The sequence below is a fragment of the Pholis gunnellus genome (assembly GCF_910591455.1).
Source record: "Pholis gunnellus genome assembly, chromosome: 22".
Taxonomy (NCBI): Eukaryota; Metazoa; Chordata; class Actinopteri; order Perciformes; family Pholidae; genus Pholis; species Pholis gunnellus.
This window is the reverse complement of record NC_136549.1, coordinates 16679917-16704916: the sequence shown is the minus strand read 5'-3', so window position 1 is coordinate 16704916 and position 25000 is coordinate 16679917. Positions and strand designations below refer to the sequence as shown.

General features: G+C 43.7%; 1 protein-coding gene across 2 annotated transcripts in view; it reads right to left on the bottom strand.

The window, feature by feature from the left end:
• The window catches only part of LOC306713758 (plexin-B2-like), a 133437-nt gene that overhangs the window by 18860 nt on the left and 89577 nt on the right, over positions 1 to 25000 (bottom strand). Inside the window, exons 4-23 of one of the 2 annotated variants that reach the window (XM_079183584.1) lie at positions 19176 to 19693; positions 16597 to 16923; positions 16144 to 16282; positions 15162 to 15304; positions 14865 to 15044; positions 14380 to 14517; positions 12900 to 13000; positions 12618 to 12744; positions 9102 to 9270; positions 8415 to 8526; positions 8212 to 8323; positions 7973 to 8071; positions 7788 to 7883; positions 6577 to 6664; positions 6045 to 6208; positions 4377 to 4525; positions 3505 to 3640; positions 1517 to 1653; positions 1245 to 1427; positions 954 to 1065 (exon numbers count right to left, since the gene is read on the bottom strand). In XM_079183584.1, the coding sequence (XP_079039710.1) occupies positions 954 to 1065; positions 1245 to 1427; positions 1517 to 1653; positions 3505 to 3640; positions 4377 to 4525; positions 6045 to 6208; positions 6577 to 6664; positions 7788 to 7883; positions 7973 to 8071; positions 8212 to 8323; positions 8415 to 8526; positions 9102 to 9270; positions 12618 to 12744; positions 12900 to 13000; positions 14380 to 14517; positions 14865 to 15044; positions 15162 to 15304; positions 16144 to 16282; positions 16597 to 16923; positions 19176 to 19688 (3225 nt within the window). In that variant the 5' untranslated portion in view covers positions 19689 to 19693. The remainder of the gene's footprint in view (positions 1 to 953; positions 1066 to 1244; positions 1428 to 1516; positions 1654 to 3504; positions 3641 to 4376; positions 4526 to 6044; positions 6209 to 6576; positions 6665 to 7787; positions 7884 to 7972; positions 8072 to 8211; positions 8324 to 8414; positions 8527 to 9101; positions 9271 to 12617; positions 12745 to 12899; positions 13001 to 14379; positions 14518 to 14864; positions 15045 to 15161; positions 15305 to 16143; positions 16283 to 16596; positions 16924 to 19175; positions 19694 to 25000) is intronic. The other variant, XM_079183585.1, reaches the window with a different exon arrangement.

The window sequence follows — 25000 nt, the reverse complement described above, 5'->3', positions numbered from 1 at the left end:
CCGAGGACGCAACTAAAGGTGGAGAGAAAGAAAACACTCGACGTGAGAGACAAACAGAAACGTCTGAGCAATAAATAAACAGCAGAAGAAGAAAAAGAAAAACAAACTTCCTGCAGAGAAATGAAGTCGGGAAACAAGAGAGAGAGAGTGTGTGTGTGTGTGTGTGTGTGTGTGTGTGTGTGTGTGTGAGAGAAGCAGAGAGGAAATGAAATACCACTTTGAACAAAGAACTCCATCAATCTGCCACAACAACAACAACAACTTCCTGAAGCTGGAAATAAGTTTTAATTCATTTTTCTTCAGCTCAAACACACAGAAAGTCTAAAGCGGTGTTGTTTTCTTTTCCTGTAAAAAAAGTTAGAAATGTTTGACGACTCAAGTTCAACAGTTTCTGTTCAGTGACTCATGGACTGTGACTCTTCATTCTGCTGAGCTTCTATTTTTATTGGTGCTATAAAGAAGGTGAGAGATTTACAGTCTACAATATCCAGGTACACGTCAACAGAAGTGCAGCACCATCCACGCAACAGCGCCCCCTGTGGTCACAGAATGTAGTGCAACCAGGAGGCAACCTACGGTCCTGAAAGGTGAAGTGTGTTAACGCTGCATTCTCTCTAATGTCCACCAGGGGGCGACTCCTCTGGTTGTATAGAAGTCTATGAGAAAATGACTACTTCTCTCTTGATTTATTACCTCAGTAAACATTGTAAACATGAGTTTATGGTCTCAATCTCTAGTTTCAAGTCTTCTTCAATACAGCATGATGTTCATTTAGTAAATGATGGTCCATTTAGAGTCAAACAGACCATAAAGCAGGGGATGCTTTAGGGGCGGGGCTACACGGTGATTGACAGGTCTCTACCACGGCGTTGTCCGTGTTTTCGTCTAACAACTTTAACTCTTTCACAGTGTTTACACTTCATGAAAGTTAATTTATTGTCGTCATTTCTTACCTCTACAGGTGTGGTGTTCTGTGAGAACTCGTCGGGGAGGGGCAGGACCTTCATACTGGCTCTCTGGATCAGATCAAAACCGCTTCCCACCACCACGATCCTGCGACCACCGCTACACACAGATGAGGAAATTAATTACAGTACATTTAAACGCAGTTCTTCTGTACATTTATTGACACTTTAAGAGATGTTTTCTCCCCTAAAGGTCTGAGCTTTTAGAAGATTTAATAAATCATTTAGCATCTTGTGTATTTCTGACATCTCTAGCTACTTCTATAAAGCCACGCTCACCATAAGAAGCTGCCCTTCGGGTTGTAATCCGTGATCTTGGGGTTTTCAGAGTACTGGTACGTAGCCAGGACGTCCTTGGTGGTGTTTTTACCGTACTTCACCGTCACCGCTAGCGGGTCGGAGGGCACCTTCTGCCCGCGGTACTTGCCGGTCTTGCAGGTGATCCTCGAGCCGAACGTCACGCTGAAGAAGGAGGGAGGAAGACTTTTTAAGTGTCGCAACCGCGTCTTCGGGGAAACACACGAGTGGATGATCTGATGCAGTTCTCTTACACTTCACAGGGAACTCCGCCCACACTGACGGACACGTCGTCTTTGGTTGCGGTGTCCAGGTCTTCTCCATCGATGGTGATCACGGTTCCTCCGGCGGCCGGACCCTTCGCTGGGTCGACAAACTGTGGTTTGGGGTCCTGGACGGAGGAGAGGACAAAATGAGCTGTTTGTACTTTAAAGTTAAGCCGTCCGATGGCAGTTTAGAGAACTTTTCCCTTTAAACGTGTGACGTTTGTGCTTTTGTTTTTTGGAGAAGTTCAAGAATTGTGACTTTAGGATGGATCGTAAAATAGAAGCAAAAGATAAAGATAAAAACTATTTACTTTCTACTCCCTAACATTTGTTTGACCACTTCGATACGCTGCATATTTAGAATATTAATACAAAATATATTCAACTAATAAGTCATGAAATATTATTGTAGATCACCCGGCACAGTGTATAAAGAAACTAACATGAGCTCCACCTTCACCAGCTGAAGAGTCATCCATCAATGATTATAATTCACTAACATAATCTGCATAACGAGTACTTTTACTTCTAGTACACCAAGTATACTTTGATGCAAATATCTTTGTCCTCAGACGTCTGAACGCTCTGTGAACATGTTTAAACTTGTTTATTCAGCTTTGCCTTTAACTCTTAATTAGTTTATAATAATCATTTACATGTTCTTTGTTCTCCTGTTTTTGCTGCCTTCATTCATTTTTCATTGCACAGTATTTATACTTTTTTTATTTGTACCTGTTTTTATTTATTCTCTCGTTTACTTTCTTGTGAAGCACTTTGAACTACGGAGCCCGCATGAAAACAACTTCTTGTGGTATTTCTACTTTTACTTGGAGGCGTACGACAACAGTTTAATATCTACATGTTGAGCTAATTGGTTTGTCGTTTTCTTAACGGCGGCACCTGAAGGCACCATCACGCTGATGTATTCCTACAGCTCCTCGTTCTCTCGTGTACGAACACTCGCCTGTTATTTCAGTTTAAAGCCTGAAGGAACAGAAGAAGAGACTTAATTATGACTCGTAATTAGTTTTATACCATCTATTACAGTCTGTGCTGCTGCTCCAGAGGCTCGTTCCTCCACTTATTTTAAAGCAGGAAACAACTCATTGTTTTTGTTCTACGAAATTTAATTATTTCAAAGTCTCAAATCCGTCAAACGTGACAAACACGAACACAAACCGAGAGGAATAAACAAAAGGAGAACATGAGACTTTAAGCAGAGTTCAGAGTGTTGCAGGTCTGTGAATGCTCCCCGTGGTGTTTGTGTGGAGATTAAACTAAAAGCAAACAGGAGAACTTTTAGTAACTTGTGTGCTTAAAGAATATCGTTTGAAGGCGTCGGCTGAAGTTCACCAGCGCGTTGGTTTCCTGTTTGCTTTTCGAGCGGCAACAACAAAAACAAAACCGCGGATATTAACTCTCGACCCGTCTGGAGAATTAAGACACAGCAGCAGTGGAGCGCAGCGGGAGAAAGAAGTCCTCCGAGCTCGTTTAGAAGCGAACGATACAAAGAAAGAAAAAAGGTGCAAATAAGAATCCAAAGTCAAGAACTTTCCCACTGCTGAGACGTTCTACTCATGTGTTTCCGTCTGTTTCTGGCAGATAAAGACGAAAACACAAGAATAAATATCCCCGAAGACACACACACACACACACACACACACACACACACACACACACACACACACACACACACACAGCTCTCTGCTGAACAAAACGGCAGCACAGTTACTGAAATAATGTGAAAGCTCACCGTTCATCAGCTGCAGTAATCAAGATCAAACCTGAATGTGTTTACTAGTCTAAAGCACAAGTCGCTCCATCAGGCTGCTGGAGAAGAGTCGTCACACGTGATTTGCACCAATCAAAGCTTTATGTATCTGATTATTTACTCTATTAATCGATTCCTCAATTCATGTGAAGACTGTTGATCCGTGTTCCCTGAAGCACGAGACGGCGTTTGGGCTCAGACCTACCCGATAGGTGAAGACCACCTGAGACGTCCCTCTCCTTCCTCCCTCTACTTCTATCTCCACGGCTCCGCTGCTGGAGTCCTCGGACGGGATGTCGAGCGGAGGAATCCGCCTCGCCGGTCCGATCTCACACACCACGCTGTGGACAGGAAGACACGGAGACGGTCAAGGATCACCAGGAAGTACATTTACTCACTACGGCTCTGAAGTACACAATTCAGGTACTTTCATTGAGTATTTCCATGTTCTGCTACTTTCTACTTCTCCACCTCAGAGGTACATATTGTACTTTATACTGTACTACACCTCAGAGGTACATACTGTACTTTATACTGTACTACACCTCAGAGGTACATACTGTACTTTATACTGTACTACACCTCAGAGGTACATATTGTACTTTATACTGTACTACACCTCAGAGGTACATACTGTACTACACCTCAGAGGTACATACTGTACTACACCTCAGAGGTACATACTGTACTTGTACTCCACTAGAGATTCTGCAGCAGGAACATCAGATATAATCGTAAACATTTTACTAATCAATCAATACTTTTAATAATACATTTAGCTCATAATACTTTTACTTTAAGTAGGACTTTTAGGCGGTATTAGTACTTTTACTGAAGTAAAGGATCTAAATACTTCTTCCACTGCTACTGCTGGTAAATGTATGATGTTGAAGGTATTTATATATTATAACTCTATAAATCTTAATCTTTCCCTCAAACAGCTGTGAGTAAACCAACACAGAGCCTGATGAGAGCGGTGATGTTCCTCATGAACTCCTGCCAGCAGGCCGTCACAGGTCGGTGTGAAGAGCTTCAGAAGAGGCTGCTGTTCTGCGTGTTCACGTCTGGTCTGGGTACCTGGTGGAGACGGAGTAGCGCTCCTCCTGGTGGACGCAGTCCACGCCGGCCACCGTGATCCTCTTCACGTCTTCCCTCTTTATTCCCATGTTGGAGCCTTTGATGGTGACCGAGATCCGACCGTTCAGGGGGCCGAAGCGAGGGACGATCTGCAAACACGGTCACACACACAGATCGTTTCACATCGGAAGTATTCACATTATTATGGGATACAGTCTCCAAGTGTATTCTCTCTTTGTAGAGCAACGTAACCGCTGTGAAAACCTTGTTTTTTGCCTGCAGGGATGTGCAGGTGTTACAGTCGCAGATGCTAAAAGCATCAAATAAGTGAAGCAGAGTAACATCCATCTGCTGTAATCACCTGTAACAGCTAACATGCATGTTACGAAAGTCACATCATGGCTACATTTATTGTATTTAAGAAATCATTTCCTTCTGCATCCTCAGATATGTAGAGATAAATATGCTGCACCATCTAAAAGCTGTATTTTTCTAGAAGGCTGCACTTGTTAAACACCGTCAGCTGTTTGATTCGTCTCCAGCTTCTCGTCTAACTATAATACGATAATAACTAACTCCTCCTGACCTAATCAGCTGCCGCGCCAAAAGGAAATCGAGAAGAAACAAACGACCGACGTTCCAGAAGGAAACGGCAAACAAACTGTGAATACGACACGAGGGAGGAAGATGAAATGTCACGCCGAAGAGACGAGGCGACCGACTGAGGATTCGTCTGTTTGTGAAGAAGCCGTATGGATTCTGAATAATGTGGAATCATGAAGAAGACGAATCGTTTAAAATGACGATTATCCCGACAGATGCAGGGATTGTGTTCGACGACTCTTCTTCTTCACACAAAAGTCTGTTTCATGAAGCAGCCAAAGGTAAAAATACACATTTCTCAGGAGTTTAAACATGTTTTAGAAGGAGATCCCCAAGTGGCAGATCAGTAAAAGAAGCTAATCATATGGAAGCGTGACCTGTACTCCCTGATGCGTCTTCATCGACCGACATGTTGCTCGATGGAGGAACTTACAGAGGAAACACTTTGGGATTCATCCTCTGGGGAGCAGGACAACCAATCAACAGCTGAGAAAATATCTGTCTGCCTGTGAGCCGAAGTGTTGGGATCATAAAAGCCCACCCGCCCACAGCACCGCACTGTTGTCTTGATTCTCGTCGTCTGACGCAACCTGATTCACTCGTAGATACATTGAAGATCCTCCTCGTCCTCAGTCGCCCTGTGAGTGTTGCTTCCTCGTGTCTTTCTTCTGCACATTTCAGACTGTTCTTCACTTCTTCCTTTGAAATCCCCTCATGCAGTTTGTTGCTGTTCTGTGTTTTTTGGTTGTTTTTTTAATGTGTTTGAGGTGTGATTTATGTCAGAAGGTTTTCTGGCGTTCTAACAACGATGGAGGGAAAACGCAACATTTGTTTGACTACATCTTGTGTTATTCTGGCTCCGGCTGGTGTTGCGGGATCGTCATTTGTTTTACGAGCCACGTCTCCACTCGTTCTTATTATCTTTGTAAATAAATATAAGTACAGGAGAAGCATGAAGTAGTCATGGGTGCAACATGTCCAACAGGCTCTCAGACACATCAAGCACCTCTAAATCAAGACTCTGAAGTGTTTGATGTACGAGAGTTTGTGTCGTCGATGACTCACGTCTGTGATTTCCGGGTCGGGGCACTGAGCCGGCTGTGGCGACGGGCAGAGCTCCCGGTAAACGCAGCTGCGTGAGGCGGAGCACCAAACACACCGGTACCGAGCTTCAGCGTGTTTACACAGGCTGCAGTCCTCTCTGCTCACCGAGCAGTTATACAGCACGACTGTGGGAGGAGGAGGAGGAGGAGGAGGAGGAGGAGGAGGAGAAGAAGAAGAAGGAGGAGAAGAAGAAGAAGAAGAAGAAGAAGAAGAAGAAGAAGAAGAAGAAGAAGAAGAAGAAGAAGAAGAAGAAGAAGAAGAAGAAGAAGAAGAAGAAGAAGAATGTGTTGAAGTAGAATGATCAGGAGAGGAAGAAGTAAAAGAAGAAGGAGAAGAAGAAGTGGAGGAGGTTATTGCTAATTAGCATATTTTAGATGGAATTGAAAATAAGAGAGTCAAACAGCATAATAACTGCTTTCACACACTGGAGTTATGAGTGTGTGTGTGTGTGTGTGTGTGTGTGTGTGTGTGTGTGTGTTTGTGACACACCAACCTGTCAGGGTGCTGTCAATCTTCCTCAAAGTGTCTCTGTCTTTGATGTGGAAGGATACGTTCACCTCCTGCTGCTTGTCATAGGAAAACTACACACACACACACACACACACACACACACACACACACACACACACACACACACACACACACACACACCATCAGGTTTGCATTAACACACGGTCACAAAACATTCCTCCCTATTTGGAGCTCAACACTAAATTACCTCACATCTATAACTGAAGCACACACTCCTGCAGCCATAAATCAATGTGTGTGTGTGTGTGTGTGTGTGTGTGTGTGTGTGTGTGTGTGTGTGTGTGGAGAAAGAGTGTGAGGAGACACACACTCTTTAACCACATATTGGCAATCTTTAGGACTCGACATGAGGTGAGGATCGATGGAGGCAGACGAGTGGAAAAAACTCAAGCTCGTGACTGAAAACAGCGGCGTTGCTCTGCAGCCCTCTAGAGGGCGCCAGCACACACACACACACACACACACACACACACACACACACACACACACGCCTATTTAACAGTGAATAAGCTTTGTGAGCAGAAGCATTAATAACACCAAGAGGCATGTAAAAATCAAAAAAATCATTAAAACATAAATACGTGTCAAAATGAAGCACAGAACTGAGCTCCAAACTGTTCCTGACTCAGAGTTTGATCTGCTCACAAACGAAGCGCTAACGACTCTCTAATCATTCTAATCATCATTAATGACACACCGCCTGGTGCCGCTTCACGGCCGAGCTTCAACAACACAAACGGAGAGCTTGGAGGAGAACACGTAGAGCCGCTAATGGACACGAGAAAGGAACCGGAGAGCGTTCCTGTAAGTGCACTAAATGGCTTTAATTTAGGTGCAGAGGCAGAAACCGCGTCGCTGCACACTGATTGTATCCTCTCTGTGGATTTTAGTATCGCTGCAGGACAAAAAACACTGTTTTTCATACTCAACTATTCAGACTGGTGGAAAGAAAACATCCAAAATACACATTTAGGTGATTATTTTACTACTTTGTCTGTTTGCGTCTGTAGATTTCGTCTAAATTCGCCAAAAGTTACCGTCACATAAACGCCTCATTTGCATATTTAAACATAGCGTTTCAGAAAGCATCCTCTCTATGTTCTGTAACACAGAGGGGTGAGTTCACACAGCACTCAGAGCCGGTTTAACGATATTGGTTCTTTTGACACTGACCTCATAACCCGGGAATGTGAATTTTGACCCGAGCTCCTGCGTCACCGTGACCTCCGTGTCCTTCATCAGCTCCGTCCCGATGGAAAACCTCCGTCCCTGCAGACGGAGCGGGTCATCATTAACACAAATAAAACACGGTGGAACGTCAGTAACGAAGCAGCTCAATGTTCGGCTTCTGATCTCACCGTGTAGTCCAGGTTTGTTCCCTGGAAGCTGATCGGGATTTGAAAGCCGACGGGGATCAACAGCGGCTCCGGAGACTCAAACTGAGGACAACTGCCGGCCTTCATCACGGGAGCACACGCAGAGATAACATGAGCCCGTCAACTCATCTTCTAATGACCGATAGCAGAAATACTGTAGAGAACGTGGTCACACACACACACACACACACACACACACACACACACACACACACTCTTACCTGTTGAGGTTTAACTATGTGTTTTCCACCCAGAGCATCATTGTTGTCACTGCAGCTGTGTTCCCGAGCGTTCCACTGACAGCCCCACTCACTGGTCACACACGCTATACACCTGAAAACACACAAACACACTTGTAGACACGTGTGTGTGTGATTCAAGTGTGTGTGTGTAGGTGTGTGTGTGTGTGTGTTGTCCGTCTTACGGTGAGTTCTGGTTCTTCCTGACAGTAGCAGCACAGTTGTAGAAGTGATATTCTCCGGACGTCACCTTGATTTTGTCGTTGACCAGAACCTTGACTGGGACGGACACGTAGTCTGAAAACACACACACACACACACACACAGACACACACACACACACACACACACACACACACACACACACACACAGACACACACACACACACACACACACACACACGCACACACACACAGACACACACAGACACACAGACACACACAGACACACACACACACAACAGGAATTTAATTTCCTGCTGCGAGTGAACAGATATCAGTGAAAGGAGCTTTTTAACAGACCTGTTCTGCAGCTAAATGATCAGATTTCTTGAAGCTTCTTTTGAGTAAAAATAACACATCAACGTTGTAAACGTGTTTTTTTCAACAACAAGGCAATTCAAAGTTATTAACGTCATAAATCAAAACGCACGAACACGAGATATGAATGTAACCCACGGCGTCACAAACAGGAGCGCACAACGTAGTGCAAGATACGAACGAACACATGAACACGACAGCATTTCATTTAATATAACAAGAGTATATATAAGAGTATGAGGCTGTGATTAGAGACAGCAGATCAGAAATGTATGTTTTAAGATCAACTCTTCTGGAGAAGAGAGCAGCAGCGTGTGATTAACCCTTCCTACCCTGCTGGGGGGGAGTCGGTGGGATCTGCGAGGGGTCCGGCAGCGAGCAGACGACCCGCGACTGACCGTCAGCGATGACCATCACGGCCTCGCTGGTGACGGAGCCGAACTCGCACTGCAGCCTGTCGGAGCTCATCAGGGCCGGCAGCGCCGGGATCTCGATGTCCACCTGGAGGAGGAGGGAGCGGGAATAAAACGAGGAGGAATAACGGTTCACTTCTACCGCTGCAGTGAGATAAACAAACAGGGACAGTGACACAATAACAAGAAGATCGAGTTATTTATTCCTTATGATGGAAACAAACAAGATGATTTATCCTGTGAACACGTACATGTTTGTCCTCCACACTACAGCAGTATAGGAGCAATATATACTATAATATAGTATATATTATATATACTTTATGGAGATTCATCAGTTTATAGATAAAGAAAAGAGATGCTAATATCTATTTTTGGCTACTTTTGGCAAATCAATGAAATACTTGACAATGTACTTCATCACATTGATGCAAATAAATCCAATATTGCTACAAAAGCAGAATAACTCATTGAATATTCAACACATGACGACCTGAAAGAACCGCGGACGTTAAAGAGAAGCTTCACTATCAATGAAACACAATCGTCACGCTGCAGACGGTCCAGAGAGGACCTTTAATATCACATAATTAAAGTTATTAATGGTTTTACACGTTACTGCATCCATGACAATAACAACAGGATCAGGAGGCTATAATATACACAACATGCAACAACACATCTTATTTTATACTTAAGTACATTTTCTTGATTCATAATTTAACTTAAGTAACATTTTGAATGCAGGAGTCTGAAAAAGGTAAGAGTGTGTGTGTGTGTGTGTGTGTGTGTGAGGGAGAAACAGATGGTTGTGTGTGTGTGTGTGTGTGTGTTTGTTAATGAGCAACAAAGAGATGTGTGTAATTGAGGGAGAAGAAGTAAGAATCCAAATGGCTGACTGTGTGTGTGTGTGTGTGTGTGTGTGTGTGTGTGTGTGTGCACGCATGTAACCATGAGCTCTGTGTGTGTGTGTGTGTGTGTGTGTGTGTGTGTGTGTGTGTGTGTGTGTGTGTGTGTGTCATAATTACTATTCGACCGTGCCGTTCAGACATCATCGTCCTCATTAGTCCTCACTGACCTCGACCGGTTTAATTTCGCCGCTAAAGTTTTCATTTCAGACTTCGTGCTCTCGGGTAGCGGAGAGAACCCAGCGGAGACGTTCTCCTCGTTTTAACAACGTAAAGCTGCCGGACGCTGGAGTTTTTCTTTTAAAAGCTTTAAAATCCGACCGACTTATCAGATTAAAAAATCACAAACTAGGAGCTGCGACGCAGACGAGAGTCACAAACTCTCCGAATGAAGATGCAGCGGATTCATCCGTCTGGGCCCAGAAGAGACGCTCTCGTTTAGCGGAGGTCGAACTTAGAGAGTCGACTTCCCAACACAGACCACATCTCTTCTTTTCATCTTCTTTTAATGATTGTGTGTCAAATAATCATAAAACATTCATTTAAGTTGTGCAACTTATCCGACTGAAACCACTCGCTCTTCATCCCGACCTCGTCCTTCGTCTTCTGTGCTTTACAGGAAGACGTCACACCAAAGAACAAACCGGTAGTAAAGAAATCAACGACTCATCCTCCAAAACAAGCGCTGAGTCGCTGATAGTCATCGGAGGGTTCGTCACTACGAGCGTGAATGTAAAGATATTGATAAGTGGAGCTTTGAACTCATAAATCCTCATCGTGTGGACTTGAAACTTCACATTTAGTAACAAGACGAACATAAAACGTCTGCACAGTTGCACTTTAAAAAGGATTCGCTTGCTTCTATTTGCATAGTGTTTATTCTAACCTGACCTGATTGTAATTAACGCGCAGCCACAACGTTCTGTTCATCACGTCTGATGAGGACGACTGTGAGAATTAAAAAGCTTCTTTTATTCCAGTCAAACTTGTTGACACGCGACCGTCAAAGATAAACTACATAACGAAGGAGCGCCGTGCGCCTCAGAGCTGTGAAGGTGTTGTTGGAGCAGAAAGGAATTATGGGATGGAAGGTCAGTCTGGTGCTGAACATCTTGAGGGACGACGCATCTTTCTGGTAAAATCTGCCCTTTGATGAATTCCTCATTAATGCAGAAAGTTCATCTGTCGGGTTGAGACGGAGCGATGCAGCGGTTTGCTCAACGTTACGTTACGCTGACGATCGTTTCTACGATCCTAGAAACTATAAAGATAAACTTTGAATCTTCTTTTAAAGGAGAGAACGCTTTATGACCTCAAAACCATAAAGAAAGCTCAGATCGATTATGTGGACCCCTGATGCAAGAATATGTTTAAATGTATCTGAAACTAAATAAATAACGATTTTAAGAAATATTGACATCGTCCAGACCTACAAAACCTCCTGCTGTTATCGAGATGCAGCGTCTTTTCAAAATAAACTTCTGTGTTCACAGGAAACCTGCAGTTTCAGCTCATTAAATGCAGCGTCTTTTCAAAATAAACTTCCATTTTCACAGGAAAAATACAGCTTGCGCCTGATAGATTAGTGTATTTTCAAAATAAACTTCCCTTTTCATGGGAAACGTACAGTTTCCATTCTTTAAACGCATAGTTTATTTTCAGAATAAACTTCTGTGTTTACAGTTTCTATTGGTTTCACGCATTCTCTGTGTTTTCAAAATAAACTTCCATTTTCACAGGAAAAATACAGCTTGCGCCTGATAGGAGCCGACTGTGTATTTTCAAAATAAACTTCCATGTTCGAAGGAAACAAACCTTCCGCTTGTAACATGCAAACAGTCGGTTTTGAAAATCAACTTCCAACATACTTTAGACTCGCTTGAGTTGAATTGAGGGATGAATAAAGTTTAGATTAAAGTGAACTAAACCCCTCCCCAGAAGACTGATCGTCCAATCACGGCTAAGCAACCGCAAGTGAGTTGAAGAGGCGTTCAGGGGGCTGTAGTAAAAGAGAAACTCTGTATTTAAGGAGTTTGGATGGCGATGTCTTTTTGAACACTAGAGAATAAGTGTAAGAAACAGACGTGTTGATCTTCTCCGGCATGAACTGTGAGCATGTTGTTGTTTTTGGGGCGATGTTGCTCACGTGTGATTCACCGAAACGAGGTTTCATCAGCAGTTTCTGGGAGTCACAACATCACCGCTGAGGGAACATTGTTTCACTTTATGAGCTGAATCAGCCCGACTTGCTTTTCCAAAGCAACCGTCAGCACAAATCTATGCAACACACATCTGGCTCACATCTACAGAATCGCAAATCACGATGGATCCAGGAATTAAAAAATGTCGTTATGTCGTAGCGGCGAGGGGACAACCTGGAGGGTCCAGGCGCCAGAGGTTGGGAACCCGTTTGAAATGCTGACAACACGGACACACACACACACACTCCAACTTTGAGGTTTGACTGGTTTGAGTAAAGCTGAGCTCAGCAGTTCATTCACATCCTCGGCATCGCTCTCTCTCCTACCTGCTGCGTCTTCTTGCAGCTCAGGTTCGGCGGGATGAAGGCCTGGATCTGAACACACTGCTGATTGGGCGACCACAGCCAGATCTTCTCCTCCCACCACCTGCTGCACTCAAACTTCCTGGTGCACCTGGGGGGACAGCGATCAACATCACTAGTGATTCGTTCTTATCGCAGCACCAACTTTTCCTCATTTTTGAAGTGTAAAAACATTCTACGTTTATTTATCGGCATATTGAAAATGCACACACACACACACACACACACACACACACACACACTCACTTTCCCTCCAGGACACACCAGCCACAGTACGGATCCTTCATGGAGACGCAGGACTGGCAGTCTTTCTTCAGGTGGCAGGCCTGGACGGGAACCTTGGTGATCTGCAAAAACACAAGACAGGCTTTTATTTTGAAGGAGCCGTTATTGGTAATAACATGCAGGAGCTTAATAACGGCGAAAGTTAATACTGAGATGAGGACAAAAAAAAAAACTAAACGCAAAGAAAAAACAAACATCTCAACACAAATTGTAAACGTTTTTTGGACGATATACATTTAGATTTTGGCAAATTAGCCGTTAAAAACATGCTGAATCATCTATTAGCGGCTCCTGTTTGAACACACTGGATGTACAGACAACTATCACTGGAATACTTTGAAGAAAACTTTAAAATGTGAAGATTCGCGGGTAAGTTCTGAAGCCTCCTTTGTGCTGCGACTGTAAAGTGGATTTGCGGACGTTCTTTTCTCGACGGACATCAGAAGTGATGACATCAGCGGGGAGGTGCGTGTCACACTGAATTATATAAATGTATCGTTCACGTCTTTGTGTTGAGATTTAATAGAGTTGTGACTCCAAGAAGCGCGACAGTCGACTCAATTTCACTCGTCTGACAGTACGGAGGAGACTCATACATTAAATATGATTATTCCTGTCGAGCTTTCTCTTTTTAAGAAAGAATTCCTGGAGAAAGGAAAGAGGTGACGGATCCCTTTTGGACGTTTTTTCCATTATGATGAGTTACACCCAAGATATGTGATAAATGTAAGTGTTATAATTAAACATATAAGAGTTTTATATGTTATTTCAACACTGATCTATACATCTGTTCTGCACAATAGTATCACCATCTTCCTCTGGTATTTCCTTGTGAAGGGAAGGTCTTGGATGTTATTTTAGTAGAGGACTTCTTCCAACCAGCTGTGGAAATAATTTAAACCCCCTGACAAGAAGAAGAGTCCGACCTAATAAATTTAAATGAGCAGATGGAGCGAGCCCGAGCATCGTCACTTGACTTGATGAAAGCGAGCCGCCCCTCTTGAAGCGCACTCTGATTAATTCATTTCTGAATCAATAACATCAATTCCACTTTCGACGTGTGGCGGCGGAGAATGACGGCGACCGAAAAAAAAGATGAAAGGACAAAAGGAGAAGACGGATGAAGAGAAGAACGCAGAGAGAGGAGGAGGAGGAGGAGGAAACAAAGAGAGAGCCAGTGAATAAATCAATAGCTGACTTCTGTGTGGTAATGTAGACGGATGTGTCGGTGCGAGTCCAACGGATGAATAAATGATCAAATAAGACGGAGAGAGAATAAATGAAAGACTCATCAAGTCCCCGACCTGATTGGGGGGAAATGAAAAAGTAGAAGTGAGCCCATGACCTTCTTCATGCGTCGAACACGTGACGGTGTTCCGACGGACGGAAGGTGAGAGGAATGGATTGAAAAGAAGCGCGATCAATGCGTCCGCGGTCTGACCTTTTTCTCCGTGGTGATGTACAGGTGCTCGCGCTTGGAATTGTCGAACATCAGGTTCTTGTTGACCTTCTCTCCCGTGACGTCGCCCTGCGCTCGCCCGTACACCTCGGGGTGGGCCGACAGATGCACCTTCAACACCTGCAGAGAACACAAACAACTGCATGAACACGCTTTTAGACGCAGACCCCTCAGTTTCCACCTTTGCGCTCAATGAGTTCGGCTTTAAATGTCTCATTTTATAAAGCTTGAACTGGGGAGTGTCCTGTTCAACTATCTTAATTTGTATTTATTCAAAAAATTGGAGACATCTTTAACTTTAGTTCACTTAAATATGAAGCCAAGTAAATATTCATACATGTATTTCCCCATCAGGTCTTATGAAATTGACTGTATTTCATATTATACTATAATTGCAAATGGACAGGAAAAAGGTGAAAACAAATGACAGCAAAGAATGAAAGAGGAACATAAGAGTCCGTCTTCACCTCTCCGGCGGCGGTGCCCAGGAACGCCACCGTGTGCCCCATTTCCACAGCAATGGCCACGGCCGTCATGTGACCCTTACGGGCCAATGAGGGCTCAGTTGTTAAGGCGAACTCGGCCTTGCTGGCCAATGGGGAGGGCAGGAACTCTGCTCCACACTTATATTTGATGGCCATTTCCTTCTGATGGAGCAGGAAAGAAATCACGAGTAAAACATTCACGTTATTATAGAATTATTTGCCGGTTGTGAATTGTTTCAGGCTCTCGTTATCTCTGACACACAGACAGGTTTTTCTCACGTTGGTGTTGCTGCACAGGTCCTCAGACTTGGAGGAGTAAGGCGAGTAGACGGCAGCCTTCTCGTTAATGATGCCGTTGTCGCTGTAACAGGCTCCTATTATCTCCACCAGCCTCTTATTAATAGAGTGAAGAGGGTACATGCCTACAGACAGGAGCAAAAACACAGTTTGCACCTGTTTCACACAGTTTCCCCTGATAATAAATGACACATTTTAGTCTGTGTTTTCTGGTAAACCAAAAATCACAGAGCGCTTATTCTGCAAAATACTCATTATTTACAGTTTTATTTAGATTATTTTGAAACATGGTAACCACAGAAAACGTGGGATTACTAGAGATGTTTATTAGAATGAATTATGCTCAATTTAAAAAGATTTACAATTTATACTGTAGGTGTAATACATCAGAGCCACTCAGAATTACATGTGCATGAAACTACAGCTAATTATTCGTAAAATTAGCAATAACTAAAAGAATTAGGCAACCAATGAAAATGGGAGATAATGGGGGAAAAATTGGGGACTTATTCAAATATGTTGTTTGGTTAAAACTGATGTGAAAATAAATATATTTTTTCCCATTTATTTGGCTAAATGCCAAACTGAGGTTTAAGGTCAATAACACACTTTATACCATAGCTCCATCTGTTGATGAAGATCATGTGATTTGATCAAAAGCTCCAGAAAAGCTACTGTACCAAGCAAACCTAGTGTTTTCTCAGCAGCTGTTTCCATGGTCAAGAATTAACTATGAATCTCAGATATATAAACAGATTTGTGTTGAACAATCTGGGGGAATGGCCACATGGTGGCGCTAGTACGTCTCAAAACTCATCCCTTCCTCCTTGTCCCAGGGACAAACCTTCTGCCTCATTCCACTGAAATGTTCTGATATGTTGTTTGGACATTCTGCCAACTAACTGACGAACATCAGGCAACATAAATGTATCAGGAACATCTGCATAATTAAGACGACACCTACACATGGCTGACGTAGATGGGTCTTCATCAGAAGTGAAGGTGACAAACAGCACCTTGTCAGAGACTGAAACTGGTCCATACTGGCCTGATTCGTTCATAGTCTTTGCCAAAACCTCCCCTGGTGTTGCAACATAGGCAGCCTGGGTAGACGAGGAGGAGATAAAAGAGTTGAATGTTGAATATTCACAAAAATGTGTATTTAGCTGATAAAACAGAGGTACAGTGAGTGTGGAGACCCCATAAATTCAGGTTCAGGAGCATTTTAAATCCAATTTATAAAGTTTTTCAGGGGTCAAAGCCGAGGCGTGCTGAAAAAAGGTTCCAAGTGAAGACAAACTCATTGAAATGTAAAAAGTCTAAATGTGTTTTTTTCCCCGAGTCACTGCTGCCCTTTCGATAAAAGAGGCCGTCAGCCTATCCAGAGTCCTGCAGAATGCATGATTGTTATTATTACCTGAGCTTTGTTGTACTTGTTGGTGGCGCTACAGTTGAGCTGCAGCTCGGTGTAGGAGTAATAACTCTGATCCACCTCGCACATCCTGGAGATGAAGGTGAAGTTCTTGGTGTCCTGGACCCCCAGCGTCCGCGAGAACAGGAAGTACACGAAGCCGCTGTCCTTGAAGGCGAAGCGGAAGTCGTGGAGGTACCGCAGGACGAAGGGGTTGGCCTGCACCGCCGAGGCCTCGATGATGCTGTCGAACACCACCCAATCCCCGTAGTCCTGGAGGATGCGGGTGGAGATGAGCTTGGTGCTGTCGTGGCTGCCGTACCCTTTACCAACCTGCGGCGGGAAAGACGATCAGCTCATGTCAAGAGGCAGCCGACAGAGTCAGTGTTCCTGTAGACTCATCATTTGTATAGTTTATTTAACTGCTGTGCTGAGTAAAGGGAATTTCTAGCTCTAATTTTTAATATCTCCAATGCGTAAGTGCTCGAAATGGGCCTCATAAGCCGTATGAACATAGAAAACAACGTGGAGATCATCTGGACGAGCCAACGCACGGTGAGAACGAGGGTGCTGTAATTTATCAATAAAAATGTTTACGTCCTTTTTGTGCTATAACAACTTTAATCCTGAACAAACGGCCTGTAATTAAACATTATCTAAAGGTTTTAGGAATCTGCTCTTTTGATTTAGAGAATATGATTTTACAGGAAAACATTTCTAGAAGAATTAAATGTCTCTAAAATGTGTAATAACATAATTATCCAACCATAGCAAGTGTAGTCTTTATGCTTTTGGGGCATTATTGAGGCCTATTGTAATAATAATGGTACAAAATGATGTTGAATGGCTTAGTTTTAAGTCAAAACCCCTAAAATGTTCTTTTTGGCGACGACATCCAAACCCAGTATCTCCTCGTCTTTATTTCATTGACTGTAGAAATTCAGAAATGTAAACTACGGCACGTATTTTTACCAATTTAAGCACGGCCAATGCCTAAGTGCTCCCAAAACCACCAATCCTTGTTCCTATAACTGTTTTTCTTCACGTGTTAAATCCCGGTTATAGATTTGAGACCGGAGACGTGGACTAGAGGGAGACGTGGACTAGAGGGAGACGTGGACTAGAGGGAGACTTGGCTCCGACTCCACCGGCCAGATTCTTGACTCGTCCCTAAAGACTTGATTTGACTTGAGAGCGGAAATATTAAGGCTCAAGTAAAACTCTAGACGCATGCTTCAGGTTTTGACCATAACACCAGAACAATAACACTGTCACATTTAATCAGAGGGGCTTTGAGAAGGTCTTGGCCTCAGTGATGTTATTTAAACCTAACGGTCAACTCTTGACGTAGTTTGTGTTTTACAACTTGTCAGTTTCCCCTCAAGGACTTGCACTGATCAATCTCAATAACCATCAGATTAAGGGACTAGATTGTGAACAAAGTGGAGCATTGAGCAGCTGTAGAGTTTGAAACAGAAGGAAATGGAGAAACTTCAGGGCCGTAAACATTGGGAGGAACTCTCAGAGAGCTCCTGACTTAGCCTCAAGAAATCCATCGAGTAGCTGAGGAGTGATGAAAGAAACTCTGAGCCAGGAAGAGAAACCGTTCCCTCAATGAACATCTCTGTGGAGCAGATTGTAAGCCATACTTTGACAGTAGCCTCTGAAATGTTTGAAAACAGGAGGCCTACACGTGCAGCAGTCTATTCACATGCTGATAGGCGTTCATTTTGGTACTTAATCTATTCGATATTAACGTCTTTCATCAGTTTTTGTGATTGCTATAAGTAGCGGCGTTGGTCTGCATGTAAATCTATAAACCAGCGAACACTGTTGCATTTCGCCAAATATCTGAGCGCTGACGTCACTTTCGGTTCTGGCGTCGGGTGGGAGATGTGATGACCACAGAACGATCTAATCTCTAGCGTTTCATTAACTCACACTGTCCTTCAGCGTGTGGACACGGCTCCTTCTACCTCTTTGTCTTTCAAACATCGTTCTCCTCCGCACTAGACACTCTTAAGCCTCTTGAAAGTCCTCCTCCCGTCGAACTACCACCGCCGACAGTGTTTCACCGTAGGAGCTGTCTGAAGGGCTCAGAAGCTTTGTGAAATAACTTTGATCCTCTCCAGGAATCCGTCTCAACTTTGAGGGGAAATTCTTAGAAAACGTCACTATAGGAGCAGGAGGAAGCTTTGTGAAAATGCTCTTTTTGTTGTTGTCGTTGTGAAGGACCCTGGTTCCCCCAGACCTCCTCTCATAGGCTAAACCTTTACACATCATCTGATTGGATTAGAAACGTTTCGAAGGAAAAGGAGAAGCCGTAACATCACGAAACATCTCGTAGAGACTTCACTGATACTGTGTGAAGTAATAAAAACAACTAAACATCTCAAGATAACTGACGAGAACGCTCATTTCCCACACGGCCGCCAATTTCATTCTTCCATTCTCGACAAATTGCAACTCTAATTGTGTTTGCTCGCACTATATCACAGATGGAGGTGATGATTTTTTTTAATTCACCCCTGTGCCGCTGGGAATATAACGCATATATGTGTGTGTGTGTGTGTTTCACTCCTCACCAGGAACACGGTGAAGTTGTCATTGTCCTTGGTGTAGTAGGACATCACTCCCACCACGGAGACGCTCTCCTCGGCGCTCGCCACGTACGACTTCTCTCCTTTGGTGTCGCTGAAGTACAGCAGCTCCTCCACGTCGCTCAGGTTCCTCAGCGAGCAGATGCCCCTGAAGACGCTGCCGCAGACCACCAGCACGTCCTTGGCCTCGTGGACCAGCAGCAGCTTGTTGTGGTTGGCGGTGTCCACGGCCTCCTCGCAGGCGTCCGTGACGGGCGGCGTGCACAGCCGGTTGTCCTTCTTGGGGCCCGTCTCGGTGTGGGACTCCACCTCGAGGGCCCGGTTCAGCTGGTAGAGGTGGTTGACGGCGCCGACGTACAGCCGGCCCGAGCGGTGGTCGGCCACCACGTTGTTGATCAGAGTGTTGGAGAGGAACTCTTTGTTCTTACCCTGGGAGGGGAGGACGTAGACGGCCGCCAGGGCGAACAGGGCACAGTGCCACGCCCACCACCGCTCCATCGCGTCTGGAGGAAAAGCAGACGAGAAAGAAATGTTGAACTTTCTGGGGTTGAAGATGTTCAACTTATGGATAGATCTTAATTACCCACCAGTAAAAATACAGATTAAATATCAGTATTATTGTTGATTACACGTTGGAAAACAGACATGTTAAAATACATTAAAAACAGGTACATTAGAGGCTAATCTGTGAATTTAGGACATTTATTAGTTCCTATATGAATCAGTTTATCTACAGTTAGTCAGTAACGGTGAGGTACAGCCCTACACTACTTCATGAGCACCGTTTCTGACAAACAGTCCCGACAATAAACTCACTGAACTTGGATTCAGAGACAAAGACACCGAGCGCTCGTCCTCCGAACAAAGCGGCGCTCGTGACATTGTACCGCGGGGCTGAGCGCCGACTGCAGCAACAAACTCGAGGAGTGAGGAATAGAAACGCTGAGAGCAAAGAGACGCAGTAATGAGGAGCTTCTCATTAAACCAAGAACATCCTTTTACTGGAGGAAGAGGAGAGAGGAAGAGGAGGTGGTAGGTAACGGGGCTAAAAAGTGAAGAGAGTTGCTGAGCCAGATTAGATTAGCGAAGACAAAAGAAGAACGTGTGTGTGTGTGTGTGTGTGTGTGTGTGTGTGTGTGTGTGTGAAGATGTGTGTGTGTGTGTGTGTGTGTGTGTGAGAAGAGAGAGAGACGGAGTGTAGCAATTAGTTTCCTGACGTACTGAGTTCTTCCTTCCATTAGTGTGGATGGGAGTTTAATTATAGCCGCGGCCTGTGGCTCTAAAACATCACCGCACAAACATTCAGTGATGCAACTACATCAGGTTTACTTTTGGTTGATTCTCATAAACTTCATCATAATTTTCCCCTCAAAACATTAAAAAAAAAACGTTTTAAATTACTCTGCCTTCTGTCTGTTAAATCAAAACGCATTAAAGTCGCTTCGTGCTCGTTTATTTACGTGATCAGGCGGTTTTTCTTTACTGGCCAATCGTTGGCGTTACAGCTCGTTCTGATTGGTGGTGGATCAACTGCCCCCCCCCCCCCGTGTGCTTTTAACTCCCTCCAAATTGAATTCACTTCAGTTCGCTTCATTGCAAAAAGGATTTATTGGGTTGAAAAGACTTATCTTTGTCCCCACCTGCTCGCCCCAATTACCTATCCACAGATATCAGGAGTCAGGTGGTGCTAATGGCTGCAATGCAGAGAGTTCCAGTGTTTCAGTGGAGAAACACACACATAAACCTCTGAATGCCTCCGTTTTATTACAACAGATATCCAGCATTTTATTTCATATACGTTCTATATTCATATCCCTATATTTCAACTTCTGCACAATTTTATGTCTCGTGATTACTTTCTTTTTATGCAACGACGGCTTCTTCTGCGGCGCGAGTTGTGGGAACAGCATCGTTCACACAATAACTTAAAGTTTAGGAAAACGACTTTTCCTAATTAATACATTTACACGTTTAAGGGTGTTTTAATGCTGCAACGTTGTATAAAGACAGACACACAAAAGCACATATTAAAGGAGATGCAGCGCTGCTTGCTGGTTGGTCGGTTAAACGTCGTTGGGTGATGCAGCTTATTGGACATTTATTGATGTAATATGATACAAGTACATTCAGACAGTGTAGCGAAGCCGTTCAAATGATTTACTCAAGTAAAAGTAGCAATACCAAAGGGTAGAAATACTCTGTTAGAAGTAAAAGTACAAGCACTAGTATCAGCAAGTACTCGTAATACAAAGCAGCTGCTCTCAGTGTTGTACTATTATATTATTGGTTCATTATCATTGATGTAGAATTTGGAAAGAAGTACTTTAATGTTGTAGTTTTTCAAGGTGGAGCTAACTTTAAAATAAAATAGAAATTACGGTAAATATACGGAGAAAAAGCTCAGAGATCAAAGTTGTATATTTCCAGGTAAAAACCTTTAATAATCTGAGATCATAAAGTCAGAGCCGTGATAACGAGAGCCGCCGTCTGCATGTCGTTGTGCCTCCAGTCGTGTTATTACGGTACGGACGGTCCAGGAAGACATTTCCTTTCATGTTCTTTATTAATAGACATGAACAAATATGAATATGATGAATATATTCTGCTCTCGGCGGCTCGTCTTACCGCATTGTTAAATGCTGGCGTCTGTGGTGTGATGAGGTTGTTTATTTGTCCCTCACACGCCGTCGCAACACATCTGTAATTCTGCAATAAGAATACGATGTTTCCATAAAGCAGCTGGATGATGCAGGTCAGCAGCGCCTCATTCAGCGTGAACGTAACAGAAGAAGCCTCCAGTCTGTGTGTCCTCTCTTCATTTAGCTTCATCGCTCCTCTTCCTCAATATAAGAGGACAGCAGGTGTATTCACCTTCGCTCTCAGAGGGCCTGTTATGGAAGTGTGCATCTGCCACATCAAAGGAAGCCCATCTCTCTCTCTCTCTCTCTCTCTCTCTCTCTCTCTCTCCTTTATTTGCTTTATTTCATCCTCCTTTAAGCCTGACTTGGTCTCAGGAAGGCGTCAAAGGTGTAAAAGGTTTGTGTGTGTTTCTCTTCTTCTTCTTCTTTTGAGCAACAGTTTGGCTTTAAGATCTTCGGTTCTTTAAAGGGAGGACATCTCGTCAGAACTTCAGCACTAATTTGAGAACAAATACTGTAAGAAAACCGGATCATTGTGGAGGAGATTAGCAGCCGTTGGGACTCCCTTTGCAGGATGAGTCGTACCGGCGGGACAGACGAGGTTACGAGTGTTCAACGCTCTGCTGAGTGTTCAAACTGATGTAATCCTGGTTATTATACGATCGGCACCAAATGTGAACGGCAACAACAGCATCTCGCTGAGTTCAAACCTGAACAGTTGTCTATCTCACATGGTCATTGTGTAACCTCTCCGTGTTTGGTCTCCACCTCCTCCTGAGGGGAACATCTGTGTCTTTAGCTGCTAAATGTTCCTCTATGTTCACCAGCTGGTCTCTGCTACCAACACTTAACCCAGTGCATCTAAATGAATGCTACAATGCTAATTTTGAGAAGAAACTCTGCATGTAATGAACCTTTATCTACACGAGTCCCTGACATGGTTTGAAGCTTTGACCGAGCTCACACATTTCATGCATCCCAGTGAGAATGTTTTGGCTTCTGCACTCATTTATTCAGCTTTTCTGTCCCGTCTGTGTGGCTTCGACGGTTTGGCATGTTTTGGTTTTGGGTTTAACAGAATTTAGGAATGAGAGTCTGCTTGAATATAGTATTACAATTGAGTCCCAGCCTGTGTGTGTGAGATTACATTGGCAGCCACCAGCAGCAACATATTTGGTAGAAAACCGGAGTCGCCAACCACGGCGATAAAATGCTAATGTTATGATGGAAAAGTGAGTCACACACACACACACACACACACACACACTTACATACATACACACACAAGGGAGAGAACAGCAATCTGTGACTCATTAAAATCCCGAGTGCATACTTTGTGAAAGTCTCACTGACCCCTCTGCTCAGAAAGTTTGGAGTGAAACTAAATCCAGGAATGTCTGCCGAAGCTCCAGCCGGGGGAATAAAGCCGACTGATTCTCTCTCACTGTCTAACCTCTCTAAGCTTTTCTCTTTGTAATTCACATTGTCTCTCTCTCTCTCTCTCTCTCTCTCTCTGTCTTTACATCCTCACCCGCGGGAACGAGTTCAAACTAAAACCGTCTTTCTGACACACGGGATCCTCGGGGACGGACCAGATCTGGAACCCCATCTATGGTCGTGTCTCTCCGTCTGTCTGTCTGTCCAGATGTTGCCCCAAACAAACATTTAAATGCACGACAGGTCTCTAAGAGTCTGGTTTCCAGTCTATGTAAACAAAACATTTAGCCTTCACTGAGTGGATGTCTGCGCTGCTTTGAATGTCCAATAACTTCTTGTTTTTTTCTTTATTTTCTTTGCTCCAAACTTTGACTTCCCCGTTTACGGCTAAAAATGCTCTCCGAGTTAGGGGAAAAGCCCCGACTCGGCCTCATTTTCATTCATGCCCACCAACCGGGCGTCATTAGCCATTCATGACAGCGGGCTGGAGGAGCGCTGAAGCTGATTGGCCGTGCCTGGAGGGGATATGGACGCTATGATTGGCGGAGCCCTGGGGAAATTGAGTTGTTATTGGTGGTAATGAAGAGGCCTGGAGACAAAGTAAGCATAAAACTAAAAGACCGAAGACGATAGCACACACACACACACACACACACACACAGCTGTTATACCTCTATCTATCACAAACACACACTCACAATCTCTGCTTCCAGTCCCAGAGTCCACAAAGCGTTACACACTAAAGACGAACTAAGAGAGAGAAAGCGAGTCCAGAGGTCCAAAACACAGCGAACTAGAGGAACATGTTCGTACGCGATGTGTCGTCTCGTCTATAGAGAGTCAACAGTGTAAATGCACATTACAATAACTCATTTTTCTGTATTTATTATTATTGACGGCTGTCTGGAAGCCACATTAACAGACCTAAAGATGTTCACCTTTAAGGCTGCAGCGAATAGTTTCATCAGGATAAATCAGAGGGTTATTTTATCGATTGATCGATTTGTTTTGTCTATAAAAATGTTACAATTCCCCAGAACCGAGGCTTACATATTAAACTGTGTTTTATCAAATCAATCGTCCAAACCCCAAAAATCAACAATGCATAAAATAGTTACATTTTACACTAAAGAACCATTTTTGCAAGAGAAATGACAAAAATGTCTCGTTTATCGACACAGCTGTCGACTGATGAATTAGAAAACACATTTTCACAACGATATCAAACTTTAAATGCAGCATATTGAGAAGCACTCATACTAATGTTTGCTGATTGCATTTATTAATAATCCAAATCAGTGCTGAATCAACACCAACAGACTGTTTCTCTCATTTTCACTGCTTTAAAACATTGAATCTCAGACACTTCATCAGAAGCAGACGACTCTAAATGAAGAAGAAAACGGACTCCAGGAAGTCATTTGTTTGGAGCAGATACATGTTATTACACTACTAAGCCTGTATTAATCTAAAATTGCACATCATTACACAGTGACAAAGTAAGAGGCTCTAATAAGGCGACCTTTGAGAAGAGGATTAGTGTGATGATAGCGGGCCGGCAGTTATTGAGCAGACAGTGCTGTTATACTCACACAATGTATGGTCTGTATCGTACCACTGAGTAACATCCCAGCAGAGCAATGACACAGCCAGCAGAAACACACAAGAGACACAGAGGACCGACTGTGTGGACAAAGACACAATGAGCAGTAAACACAGGAACGGATTAACCAG